Source organism: Halichondria panicea, unplaced genomic scaffold (genome assembly GCF_963675165.1).
Source record: "Halichondria panicea unplaced genomic scaffold, odHalPani1.1 SCAFFOLD_65, whole genome shotgun sequence".
Classification (NCBI taxonomy): domain Eukaryota; kingdom Metazoa; phylum Porifera; class Demospongiae; order Suberitida; family Halichondriidae; genus Halichondria; species Halichondria panicea.
In genome coordinates, this window is record NW_026986603.1 from 2,317 (window position 1) to 16,866 (window position 14,550).

A 14,550-nucleotide genomic window follows, 5' to 3' on the forward strand; every position below is an offset into this window, starting at 1 on the left:
TTAGCATTACCATACCGAAAATAGTCTTGGAATCCCGCAAGTCCCGAACCGTTGCTTGCATAATCTTCCATGGTTTTAAGAGCACGTTCAAGAGCATCTTGTACTGCCTCCTTTTTTAAATATTCACGCATCCACTCATCATAAAAAACATCTTTTGTCCAGTAGTCCAGTTTCTTGTTGTTTTTCAATAACCAGGTTGTGTAGTTTTGTATGTTGAGGCATTTGATGTTGACACAGTGCCTGCCAAATTTTACAAATGCCTTGTAGTATGGACTGGTTACAAAGTCTGCAAAACTTTTGTTTTTGGCACTGCCCTGTGTTGTTTCAAAGAACTGTAAGTAAGCTCTAAGTCCAAACTGCACACCTGTTTCTTTTTCTTCCTGCCAACGTCGCTTGGGCTCGCAAAGATGAGCCGCAAGTGTTGATTCCTTGCGATAACTTTTGTCGCAATACTTACAGGTGTAACTCATGTTTTCTTATATATGTTTCCAAATAATTGTTCAACCACCCATGTGCGCCTGGCAAGCGATGTCGTAGTTCTGGTTCAACATGTTCTTCGTCGGATATGTATGGTACACCTGCTCGATGTTGTTCTCTAACTGCACACCACTTAAAATCACCTATGATATTTTTATGTCCTTCTAGTAGACGTACCCTGTTGACCTCTTCAGGTAACACACCTCCCCACCAATGGTCTGCTTGTTGAAATATTATACAACTATGTCCTCGGTGTGTCAAACTATCAATTAATGACAACATTTGATACATTAAATTTTCTGTTCTATCAACTAGCGAATGTTTTTCGTATCGTTCTCGAAACAATACCCACTGCTTGGTTTCCCATTCGTTCCAGTCTGCTACCCATCTATTCTTGCCAAACTGTTGATTTTGTGGATTTGACCATGCACCTTCCCAAACTTCTTTCTCTGTATGTTCTGCTGGGTCATGATGACAAATAGGAAGTTCTTCTCTGCTAACAAATGTCATACCCAACACATACAAAGTTTTTTTGTTCGTTTCGTAGCTGTGTTTCAGTGTTGTTCTTATAATTCTACTGTTGGCGCTACCCGTGATGCTTAAACTATTACTGCTCGGTATCTGTAGAGCTTGTGCCAAGTCAGCATGGCCGTTGCCTTCGAAGTAAGTCTGCATGTAACTGCAACCATTGATAACCAATTCAGTAATCATTTGAGTGCGTCTCGGATCTTTTTATCTTCCCAACCGTTTGACTTAGCTAGTTCTTTAAGTTCTTTCTTGTCGCTAATTTCTGCCAGTGTTTCTAAGTCTTCATCTGTGTAGTCTGGATAGAAGTTGCGCAAGAACTTAACCACTTTGTTATTGCTTTCACGTTTCTTTTGTTTGATCCATTCATGCCTATGTGTGCCCATGCCTGGACTCACAGTTGTTGCCAACAACCATTGCAGTTCTGGATACTTGCTTAGGTCGAACCAATTCTTGTTTAGTCTTTTATTACAACTCATCAAGTAATAACTCTGTAATTCGGCACTGCCACCTACTGCACTACCCCAGCGGATCATGAGGAAGTTGCTGAACTTTTTGCGTTCTTCGTCTGTAAGTTCACTATAGAATGATCTATTCTTGAGATCAAACTGTTTCATTTCATAAAATATGTCTAGTTTGTTCATACTGGGTGATGCATTACGGGTCCGTTGTCATCTTTCTTACTAAGTTCATACAGTACTTTAGCACGTTCTAGTGCTTCTTGCAAGGCGGGATTGTCCTTTGCGGCTTCAACTATTTTGTGCCAGTAGTGCGACTCTTGTATCCAATTGTCCACTGGGTATGTTCCTATTAATACCCTTTTGCTGTTTGCTTGTCCAAGTGGTCTACCCCATATGTTACCATATGTGTCATTTTCGTAAATGTATTTGGTTCCTGTTTCTGTGGCTTCCCATTCAATTTGATCTTTTGGATCCATCTGTGTATTTCCTTGCAGGTTCTGTAACTATGTATCTACCAGTTAGCCTATCCCGGAAGCCCTTGATAACTTCGCGATGCAGTGGTAAATCTTCTAGCCCATAGTCAGGCGAAGCACATTCGTAGTTGGTATTGAACGTACTAGCAAAATAAACTTGCGGTATATCTATATCTTTAACACAATCATGCACAAACTTGTGATGTAGGTGTCCGTAGTCACCATCCTCGTTATGTGTGAGTATCAACTTGTATCCTTGTGTCAGGTATTGTATTTTTTCTCTTGCTTCTTGGCCGTCAAATCCCAACTCGCCACGCTCCACATAACTGTAGTCATCGCGGTTGCCAAGGAAATAAGTATCAATATTGCGCTTGCGCCAAAACGATCTTACTTCGCGAGCCCTATCATCCTTGTCAAAATAGGTTAGGTACATTATGTCCCATTCGAATCCAGTATGATTATGCAGGAACGGATACCCAAATATAATACAATCATCTGGGTGTGCTACTAGTAGTAATGCTCTACCAGCACTTGGAATAGTCAACGATTTCACTCTGTCTTGAAATATCTTTTACAAAATATGCACACCTTGGTTTTTGTACATTTGTTTCCAGCGGTATAGCCAACATTTGACCCGGACGTAATTTAGGAAAATACCATTTAACATCTTGATATATGTCCATAACCTCTATAGACTCAAATTCTGGTCTATAATCTGTTAGTGGATTGAACAAGAATGTACTGAATCCTCTATCGTTAATACTAGTCAACGGAACAACTTCAAGGTCTCCTACATCTGGTTCTCCGATTAGCACTTGCCAATCCACAGGCATTTTTATTACACTTTCGCCAATGCGTAATACCAGTGCTGGACTGTTGAATGATTCCAGGAAGATCAGTGGTATGTAGAAATAATCAGGGTTACGGGGATCACTATTATCCAACACAGCAAAACGCATGTCATCAATTTCTTCTGGTATTTCATTAATCTCGTATGCTACGTTATCTAGTGTTAATATTCTCATTAGTAGGTCAATCTCCAGTTCTGTATGCTATAGTCGTACCATATAGCAAGGTTTTTTGTTTTGTCTCTTGTGCGGTCCAGGATCGTTTTTGCAGGACTTCCCCATATAGTATCTTCGACACGCATGTAGATATCGTCAATCATCTGTGCTCGCCATTTTAGCACAATAGCAAAATCATTGTGCATGCAATAGTGAGGCAAGTCACTTACTTTTTCGTTGTGGGTTATTTCAAACTTAATTTCATTTACATCTATGTCAGGGTCATTTAAATCAACAACAAAAGGTTGGTGTTTATATTCATAATTAAATTTTAAATCTATTTTGTCCTCTTCAAACCATTTTAACTGTTGAAACAGATTGTTTATCATGTTAAATCTGTACAGTGTACTGTCTGCAGGGTGCTTCTGCTGAAATGTGTCGTTAATTGTTTTTTCGTATGCGTCGTCAATCTCAATGTCAGGTTGAAATTCAAAGGCTTCTGACTCAGCATAAACCAACGGTAGTATAGGATGATTTCTGTATACCTCAGCAGTAACTTCAATCTTTCCTGGAATAAAAGTTCCACCCCACTGTTTAGCATGCTTGGATAAATCAACAATATTCTCGTTGAAGATAGGATTACCGATAGTCTCAGAAATAAAATAATCTATATCGTCTGGAATATCTCCTCTGTCACACCTTAAAAAGTTCTTGTTGATTACCTGTATGTTTGTAATACCAAGTTGGTCTATCATGTCCCTGGCAAATTTTGCACGACCTGGATCCATTTCAATACTGTATACCTTCTTTGCTCCAGCCTTGGCGGCCAGGATACTCAACAGTCCGGTACCTGTGCCTATGTCACACATGACGCTGCCTGGTGCTACACGTTCTATTGCGGCTTTGTATGCAATGTTACGCCCAGTGTCGTTGATCATTGGCATGTAGATGCCGTTGTTTTTAAACCAATCAAAGTCGTCGGGTGATTGTGTTATGGTATTGTCAGTCATTTATTTTAAACCTGTCTCTTATAATGTTCACATATCTATCAGCTAGGTACTCTTGGCTTTGTTCCCCACCGTGGTAACCTGGGTCTTCGCCTGAAAACGGATACTCATTTGTAGCATATGCTGGTGTATCCTCAAAGTCCAAAGTTAAACAACGATCGGGTATACTCCAAGGAAATTCATCACGCACAGTTGTACTGTCGTATATGTTGCAAGCCACTAGCAAGAAAGGAATGTTCGCATGGTGTAATCTAAATATACCATCACTGATAATGTATCTATCCTGTTGTAATTTCCAATTGTTGTCGTACATGTAATTGATGTACTGCTTTACTGCTGTTGCTGTATTCTTGTCCAACTTTTGACTACGGTAATGATGATCATAGTTTTCTGCTAAACTGAAAATAGTTTCTGAAATCATCCTGTAGTTGTTGTTGCCCCAGTTAATATTGTTAACTCCTACCTTGGGGTCATAGCCAGTGCCGTGATCTGTTTGCAGGTGTTGCTGTAGGTCACTGTTCCAACCTTTGTTTTCGTTCTTGGGTGCTACATAAGGTGCGGCCCCTCCTGGTATTTCCATCCTGTCATGAAATGTGGGTGCTACTATAGCAAAGTCTGGCTTTTGGCGTAGTATCTCATCTATCATTACACGTATGCCGCCATTGCTCATGCCCTGACGTGCCAAGTGTACCAAGTCCCAATCCAATTTAGCCGCTAGTTTTTCGCCCCAACTGGTTCCTACTAGTGCAGGGTCTGTACTGGGCGCACTGAAACTGCACCCTGTGATCATTAGTTTTTTTCTTATTGCCACTTTGTTTTCTCCACAGCAAACGGATAGTTTGCATCTCGATAGAATGCTTTACGTTTGGTTAAGTGTCTTTTTGCGAACTTGCAGGTACTGGTTATATCCCAGATCTGCACGAAGTCTTTGTCTTGGGCTTTACGAATGCCCCGACCAATGCTTTGAATAACACGTACAAAACTCTTACCAGGTTCAATGAGAACAAGATTAAAAATACGGGGAATGTTAATACCAACACTAGCAACACCGTAAGTGGCGATAATGATCTTGCCTTCTGCTTCTGCCACTTCATCATAGTGTTCTTTTCTTTCTCCGGCTTTAGTTGATCCTGATACAAATACACTGTCTGGTAGTCTTCCGGCTAGTTCTTTACCTGCGGATATTCTGTCTACTAGAATAAGTGTGTTGCCTGACTCATTAATAGTACTTATCAGTCCACTGATGTAGTCTAAACGTTCTTGATTCTCCAGCAAATACTTTAGTTCGCTTTGATAGTTTGTATACTCTGTATGATCCACAAGTTGTACAACATTAACATGGCACATGGCCAAGTGTCCTGCTTCCTGTAGTTCACGTGCGCTTAGTTGCCCTACTACTGAACCTAAGTTGCAGAATATGCTCATGTACTCAAACTGTTCTTTGGGTATGGTGCCTGTTAGTCCCCAACGTATAGGGATACGACTCATTGGTCCACTCAGTAATGTTTTAAGTGCGTCTGCTTTAGCACCGTGTACCTCATCAACAATAACACCCACTACACCTTCCAAGAACTCACCAATGGTAATGTCTGCTTCTGCGTTCCTGGTTTGTTTCAGCATGTTGTTGAGACTTTGCCAAGTACATATGGTATGCACACGACCAAACTCTTTTCTATCACCAAAATAAACACCAACATCCAAGTCCAAGTTATCAAAGTCTTCTTCGGTTTGCGTGACCAAACTCTTGTTAGGCACAATAACAATAGTACGACCGTACTCACTAACCTTGTCAGCAAGTGCCGCTGTCATTATGGTTTTACCTGCGCCTGTTGCTACTTCTTGCACACACTGCGGATTCTTCAAGAAGTTGTTTACCAACTCAACTTGATAGTCCCTTAGTTCAATAGGCTCACCCACTTTAGGATGATTCTTGGGCCACGCCTTATGCGAATAACTCTGTTCATTTACTTCTGTAAAGTCAAACTTGGTCCTGTAGTCCCTGAGGTCTTCCACTTCAATATCATATCCTTGTTCATCAAGATATGGAAGTATCTCTGGCAATAGATTAATGTATGTGGTCCCGCCAAGATTAAAGAATGGCACTTTACCATCCCAACGTCCTAATCTAACTGCTGGTTGATAACGTGCGCCAGGAACATCAAACTTAAACTTGCGCACCAATGCTGTTCGGGTGCCCAATTCTAGTCCTTCGATCTTTACATTAACTTCATCTTTGATTATTAACTTGGCTTGCAATCTATTTTCCTTTGTATGTATTGTACACTTCTGCGGCAAAGAACACAACCTTTTCAGCACGTTGTAGCAATAAAGTTTTTTCTGCACCATGCATCATGCCAGCACTGGTCACCAACAGTGGAATATCCTGTGGCCAGTGTGAGCGGTATTTGGTAAAGTAAACAACCTTTTTGCCTGTTGTGTCGATAGGTTCATTATCGCGTGGTGCGAACAGTACATCCTCTTCATTAAAATAACCTAACACAAACTTGTCTCGTAGTCTATTGCTGAGGTCTGGTTCGTACACATAGATAGGAAACCTATTGCTTACTTCAGCATACACAAACAACTGGTCCAATACTTCTTTTTCTATGTCTGGATTATACCTTGTGTGATTGTGCCTTAGCAAATTATAAAGTCTAGTAGATTTGTACCTGCTGATAAACAAATCTTCAACTGTTGGACTTATGGCAAAATAACATATGGCAGCAAGGTCAACAATTTTTATTAAATTGTCAATTGTTATATCCCCTGCCTTTTCCTGTACAAACTCCAACAACGAGTCGGGTGCATTCACAAGGCTAAGTTTTTCATCTACCATGTCTAACTCAATACCATATGGTTGCACTTGCTGTATTTTTTGTTCAATCTCCAAGGTCCTGGCATCTATTTCAAAGTTATTTTCTCTTGCCAACTGTAACACAGTAATAAAGTTTGGTTCAGTTAGTGCAATATGCCATTGCTTTTTGTTATCGTTTTCAAATCTCCAACTGCCTTTGCTTTCTTTACACAAGTCCCTAACCAAATCTACTATCTTTGGTTCAAAACTAAACTGCAATACTATGTGGTCCTGTTCTATCCACATCAGTCTCCTGCGATCTATAGAACGTAGTTGCATTCTATACTGCGGTGATTCAACAGGACCAACGTCTATGCCTAGGTTAGCAAGTTGCCGCTGATACTTTAGTATTAGTTTGCATGCCAATTCTGCTTGTCTGTCTGTGAGTGCAATTCCGCTACGCACACCAGTTGCCATGCTGTTGATTACTCTAACATCATATCTAGCCAAACTGATAACAGGATCGATCCTACCAAATATACCATAGTACTGATTGGTTGCAGGATCTTTATCACCGTTGATAATTTCTAAGTAATCTTCTACATGTGGGAATTTTCGCATCTTAGGATAAGTATACACTAGTGAGTATTATAAAGTCAAAAAGAAGCCTACCGGATTATTACATCCGATAGGCCCAAAGGAACCGACATAAAAGGAGCTAACAAAAATGTCGGTTGTTACAACCCAAAGTTATAATCAAACAACTCTGGGTTAAACCTGCTACTTAGAATTGCTCTAAACTTGCTATGTTCTGTCACTGGCTTGTGCGGTGTATGGTTGTTTACAAAGGCACAGGTTGTTGCTGGCATTCTATCTATTTCTACTGCTGTTGATTCGTTATAAAATAAAACCTTGTCTTTGCCGTCTTCTGGATTAACTGTGTTGATAATTGGTTCTTCTGCACTGTACCAAACTGTATATGAATCTTCGCAGTTTACGATTGGTACGTTAAAAGCAAAACATCTTTCGCTTGGATCATAAACATCTGTGTGAATCTGTAATGTTGTGTCTTTATTTGTTGTTATTAAGGCACTGGTGTGCCATCTTTCTTCTAATCCCAAAATATTTATAAGTTGAGTATATCTTGGCGACAATTTCTTTATCTGTTCTACGTCTACGTGTATAAACTGCCCTGGGTCAGTTTCCCAGTTTGGGATAACTTGTGGCACAATGTTCCATAGTTCCTTTTGCATTTCTGCAAGGTTATCCACGGCTACCTCATGCCAATTCCAAACTGGGACCTGTACCATATTATGCTGACTTCATACAAGTTGACTCAGTCATTGCTCGCCAGTTACCTGGGAAGCTCTTGTACAACTGAGCAATTTTAATTGCCATACGCAGACTCATTTCACGTAATCTGCTCTTGTTGGTATCCATGAACTCAATGATATCGTCCTGCCCACTCTGTTCGATATCCAGGTCCTGGAACAACGCACCACTCTTAGCAATCTGTTTGATACGCAATATCTTGTCACGCATGCTGTCCAGTGTAAGATCCAAGTAGTGACATCGTGACTGCAATGCATCCAAGTGATCACGTAGTTTCTGTGAGCGTACCTTGTCAAACTTCAAGTTGGTGATAAAAATCACACTGCCTTTGAAGTAGAACGAATCGGGTATGTCTTCGCTACGCAACACTCTGGATTCTGCCAACCAACTGATCTTGCGTTTCTTGCCTGAGTCCAGTGCACCTTTTAGTAGGTTAAGTGCAACGTCATCCATTAAGATTGCATCACAGTCATCAAACACAACCAAACAATTACGGTCTGAATACTTGTAAAGTGTTTGGTACAGGCCAATTGGCGTAGCAGAACCTTTTACAACTTCTGCTCGTAACCTACGTCCTGCGATTTGATCAAACAGTGTGGCCTTTTCAATCTCCTGCTCAACACCATAACTCTTACCAACCCCTGGAGGGCCACTTACGATCATTGCAGTGATCTCGTTTTGGGTTGCGGCTTTGGTCATGTCCTCAAGTATTTGAAAACGCTGAGCAATCTGTTCAATGCGTTCTTCGTCGCTAACACCAGCATTTGGATCTGCTTCAGCTTGTGTTACCAACTGCTGTACTGCTTGATCTGACTCAGTTGTGAACTCGTAGTCAGCAACGCCATTCAATTTGATGCGAAGTTTTTCTGGATAGGCAGGAAACTGGTTACCGTTTTGTACTGTAACAAAGCCACCGTCATCACTGGATTGAAATTGTTTTACCAATTGAAAAGTCTTACCACTGATGTCCATATTGCGATATGAACCAGACTTGATCTTGATATATGCTGTAGACATATAAGGCTCCTTTGAAAAATTATAAAATATATTACTTGTTTTGTTATTATATGTTCATTTTACGCTCTTTTGGCGCAGTTGTCAACCTCTCATTATCCGTAGTTCCTAGGGTCATTTTCCTCAGGTCCGAATCTACCTTCTTTCTTTACAGCCCAATGATCACCTGCGTTATCATCTCTTTCGACATAACGAGTTGGCGATGGTGAAAACAGTATCCTAAATATCAAGCCTATTGTTATATCCCATAAAAATCTCATTGTTAATATACCTCCTGGACTTCTTCGGTTTTAATTTTGCAATATGCAAGTCTCTCAGCATCTTCCCAAGTATACCCTTCAGACTCATACTCCTCGATTAGGTCCTGGTATCTTTGTTCGTAATACTCTTCGTTTGCATGACAACTCATTATAACGCTCCTGTCCATCTAATTTCAAAATCTTCTAATATGTTACCACGTGCAAAGTTGGTTGCTGGTGCGGCCCAACTTGCGGCTTTGAGTATGTCACCTTTTGAAAACTTTGTATCGTCCTGCTTAACAATAAAACTGTGAACACTGTTGCGTTGTGTAACTTTGTAGTACTTCTTGCCTTCACGGATCTCGATGCTGTCAGCAAACTCTTTCTGCATGTCCACGTTATCACAACGGCTGTTGTAGTCTTGGATCATTTTCTGCTTGTAGATTTCTAATTGTTGTTCCATTATAATCTCCCTATTATTCGCAAAAATCAAATGCGTATTCGTCAGTGATGCCGCATCTGTGCATTTGCACATTACCGAATACATATTGAAGTTTATCTAACACCTTGTCCATTATCTCTCGGCTCAAGCCATTAATGAACAACGTACCGTTATACCACTCTCTCCAGTAGAAACTATCTTTAACTACTGTATCAAGTACTGTATCAACGTCCTGTTCTACCATAAGTTCAAATGCGTTATCAGCCATCTGTAGCTCCTTATTAGTTAATATACGTAGTATTTTAGACGATTTTGGACCTAATGTCAACCAAAATAATTAGTTGTTTAAAATCAACTACTTAGCGGACATTACTTTTGCTTTTTAATGCTGTATATGATGCCTTGAGGCGTATTTTTACTAGTAATACCCTCCGCTTTCCAATCTGCTTCTAGTTGTGCAAGAGTCTTTCTATCCGCTACTCGTGGGTTTTCTACTTTGATTGCTATTTTAGTTTTACGAAATGTGTTGTGGACTTTCTTGTGATAGTAAACTAACTCGAGCGCAAGACGTATCTGCTCTGCTCTAAGTTTTTGCGCATCCGAATAGTTTTGCTTGTGCATATTGCTAGTGCTAATTGCGTTCATACGTGCCGCCCAAGCAAACTGTCCTGCGCTTTTGTTGTTAGTAGTATCGTCCATTTATAGCTCCTTGTTTTTGTATTAATAACTGTACTACAAGTGCTATTTTAGGCTATTTTGGACAAATAGTCAACCAAAATAATTAGTTGTTTAAAATCAACAACTTAGCAGACATTACTTTTGACTGTCGCCAGGGCGAACCCTGTAATTATCCTCTACTGAATCAGGTGTGCTGACTTCTATTATGGTACCTGCTACATCACAGATGATTTGATGCGGAAGCAAAGGCATGTTGCGCCAAGTGTCGCCAGGCTTTAGTTTTATTTCTTTCTCTGACGCATCTTTGGTGTCAATGTACTTTACAGTATACTCACCGTCCCACACATACCATGTTTCGTCTTTTTCGCTATGAAAGTGCATGCTGAACCTTGCTCCTTGATTAAACTTCATTAGTTTACCACAGTACTTGTCGTTGGTGGCCCATATGAGTTCATGTCCCCAACCTTTCTCTACAAAGCCTTCTAATCTAGTCATTAACTAACCTACCTTATATCGTTCTAATAATTCAAAAACTGATTTAGGAAATTCCACAGGGCCAATTGGCAATTCCATATGGTATATCTGCTCAATTTTACTATTGATAAATGCTTCTTCTATAACTGTTAATTCTAAAAAATCTAAAGGTTGTTTATTAATTATATGCTGTATGATGTTGTCTATCTTTTCTGCAGTATCTTTGTATGGTTGCCGTTCTAGAAATTTATCGTGCAGTCCTGCTAGATCAAAATTGGTAAACTCTAATTTAAAAAAATCTTTAATTTTTACAATTTCTTCTAAAAATTTGTCTTTTTTATAAAAATAACTATAAGGCAAATAGTATACGTTCTTATTTCTCAGTGGTTTAGAATATGGGTCAAAATCTGCACCGAATCCCAAAGTGTCGTGGTTTAGATTACGAAACTGATTTTTGTAGTAGTGCCTGATAATATTCTTTGAACAATTGGGATACTCTTCACTCACTCCAAAAAATGGTTGTCCGAATCTACTTATATATTCTTGCTGGATTTCATCTGACAGGTCGTGGAAATCAGAAGGTTGAGTTATTGCGGGCCATTCTTCTTGTCTTTCTTCTGACTCGTCTCTGATGATATTGTATAAATCAAGAGTAACTGTTTCGTTCATTAGATTAAAGATTTTTAATTCGGATATGCAATGATCTCTAAGAGAAGGATGACCAGGTAACGTTTTCGAGAACATACTAAACATGTCAGTAGTTAGTTTTTTAGGGTCAATATTCTTGTCTGACACTCTATGCATATGTAATTGGTACACTGCCGGAATATCTCTTTCAGTAACACTTATTCTAATTACGTTGTCTCCTAAGAATTTAGGAAAAAGAGCAGATGCAGAATAATAATTTAATTGGTCTTCTTTGTAAAACACATGTGTCGGGTCAAAATCTGGTTGACTCCAATGCCAACCAAACACCGATAATTCTATAGACCGTAAATGGTTATGGCTAGTTCCAATATTAGTAAAAGGATCGTCTCCTGGGTATAAATCTCCCAGTATTAATTTATTAAGTAGAAACGTCAAATAGTTTCCGTGTGTCCCGCCTAAAAAATCGACAAATAGTTTCACACAAAAATACCTCGACTATTAATTCCTACGCCTTTCTCTACAAAGCCTTCTAGTCTAGTCATTGACTAACCTACCGTAGTGTCGTTCAATTTCTTCCAACTTGGGTGCATATACTCCTGTGTGCAGGATGGTGATACTTGCGGCTTTGTTGGCAAATCCAATTGCTTTTCGTATGTCTTTGTCCTGTGTGTAGTTATAAGCAAAAGCCGCTAAGAATGTATCACCTGCTCCGCAAGCATCATGCGCCTCTACTTGCGGGCTGGGCACTTCAATTATACCACACTTAGCACCCAAGCTACCACGGGTTACAATATAATAGTTGTCGGGCTTGCTGACTGCACGTTCATTTTCCAAACTGTTGACTTTTACAAAACATCCTTCAAACCGTTTTAGATCTGTTTTCTTACTGTCTACAAATACCGGACCGTTGTACTCACGTCTAATAGTTTCGACTGTTTCATAACTGATGCTACCTTTGTTGTAGTCACTGATCACAACTGCATCATAGTCGTTGTAGTTTATACCTGCTAGTGTAAGCGGATCGCTGGCATGATCTTCATCTATACGCAACAGGTGTTGATTACTACGAACGTCAATATATCTAGTTTTGATACAGATCTTGTTACCATACCGTGTATCCACTGTACACCCAAGTGCTTTTAAGTTCTCTGCCACGTTGGCTGCCATGCCAGGCAGTTCTTTTGTTTTGAACACTCCACTTATTACAGGCACTGGTGCTTCTGGACTCATGCGTTTTACTGTGCCGAAGTGGTAACGGTCTGTTGCTCGATCTCCAATTAATAGTATTTTCATGTTTAAAAATATGTTATGTTGTTTCGTGGAAAATAACATTCGTTATTTTGTAGTGGTTTAATTTTCATAGTTTCTAATACACTTGTCTTACCTAGTCCCATTGCTAAACTGTTAGGCTACACTTTGATTGCCTACAAACAAATCGGCACCTTCAATTACTGCGGCCATCTCTAGCATGTCTTTAACTTTGTAATGCTGTATAGGTCCAACCGTGTTAACAAAATCTTCGTGTTCACCTTGGGTACCCAAGAAGATTCCAGTCTCTCCCATCTTACCATCATGGTACATTTTTTGCCACATAGCATCACCACGTTGTAAATCTCTATAGCGCATGGTACGATTAACCACAACAGGTGCTACTTTGTTGGATGCGGCTGTTAACCATGTATGATCATAATCCGACATCACAAAGTCAAGTTTGTGTGTAATGCACATGGCTTGAACATAGTTACCTTCAAATCCTCTGAACAGTACTCCCCTGAACTTGTCCAAGTCCACATCATGCTTGCCGTCCCAAACTACAACATCGTCAATGTATGGTTGTGCCTTTAACAATGGTTCAAGTAGTTCATAATCTGCTAGTGTGAAACGACCTCGGTGTGCTTCATCTACTTCCTCAGGTTTATACGCATACTCACTAACACAATTTTCTATGTTGTAGAGTGCGATAGCAATAGTGCCTCCGCCCATGCGCTCCACAGCAAATAGGCTGTAGATCAAATCACCAAATGTTCCTGAATGTTTATATACTTTGCTCATAGATAATCCAATATTGCTTTTGCTATTTTGTCTGCATCAAACAGACGGCTACAACGGAAGTCTTCTGGTCCGTGTACACAGTTGATTTGTCTTACTGGCTTTGGTTGCAGTTCATTGCATCCAACACAATCAATTTCACTTTTGATTGCAGTTACTTCTTTGTCCCTGGGTGCTACACGTTCCGGCAACAAGTGTGTATGCAAACTTACCATACTGGTTTTGCTTGCAGATGCTATGTGATATGGTCCACTGTCTATGCCCACAAAACAATCAGCACCATCCATCAGCAGTTTGGTTTGTTGTAAATTTAGTTTACCCCTTGCATCCACAAACAACGGATGATCTACCATGCCGTCCTGCTCACTACCAACGCACACAATCTTAAAGTCTGTGCGTTCAGTAAACAACTTTTCAAATACTGCATACCATGTATCCCATGCCATGTTCTTCATTGCCCAATACCACTGTCTGATGTGTATACAGATGTACTTGTCTAATTCATTAACCAACTGAAAATGTTCTACTGCATTGTCGTCCTGTTGTGGTTTGTAAAACAGTTCAGGCGACATGTCCTCTATTGTACTGATGTCTGTGCCGAACGCACGATAAAAATAACAGTCCACATAGTGCATGTCTTTTGCACGTTCATAAGCATCATCCAAATCAACATACATGTCATAGGTGCTAGGGTCCGGCATTGCATTGGTATGATACAAATGATTGATATGTGGATTGTTGTTGAACACATCCAAGAACTCTGTGGCCATGTCGATAGTTGAACGTGGAAAACGTTTGCGTAATTCACGTACAACACCAGTGGCCATAATCGCATCACCTAGTGCGGCTCTGCGTCTTACCAGTATGCGTGTTTCGGGGTACTCAGGTGGCTTTTTCATTGTTTAAATGGTGTTCTATTGTGTAGTAGAGGTC

The 14,550-nt window shown here is 40.0% G+C and overlaps 1 protein-coding gene across 1 annotated transcript; it reads right to left on the minus strand.

Annotated features, from left to right (window-relative positions):
- Nucleotides 1–1,184: 1,184 nt before the first annotated feature.
- Nucleotides 1,185–3,950, minus strand: LOC135351995 (arginine N(omega)-methyltransferase-like). Its single transcript, XM_064551090.1, has 2 exons — nucleotides 3,350–3,950; nucleotides 1,185–1,300 (listed from the first exon to the last, which is right to left on the minus strand). Exons 1-2 carry the CDS (start codon nucleotides 3,948–3,950, stop codon nucleotides 1,185–1,187), a joined length of 717 nt encoding a protein of 238 aa, XP_064407160.1.
- Between the last annotated feature and the right edge of the window lie 10,600 nt (nucleotides 3,951–14,550).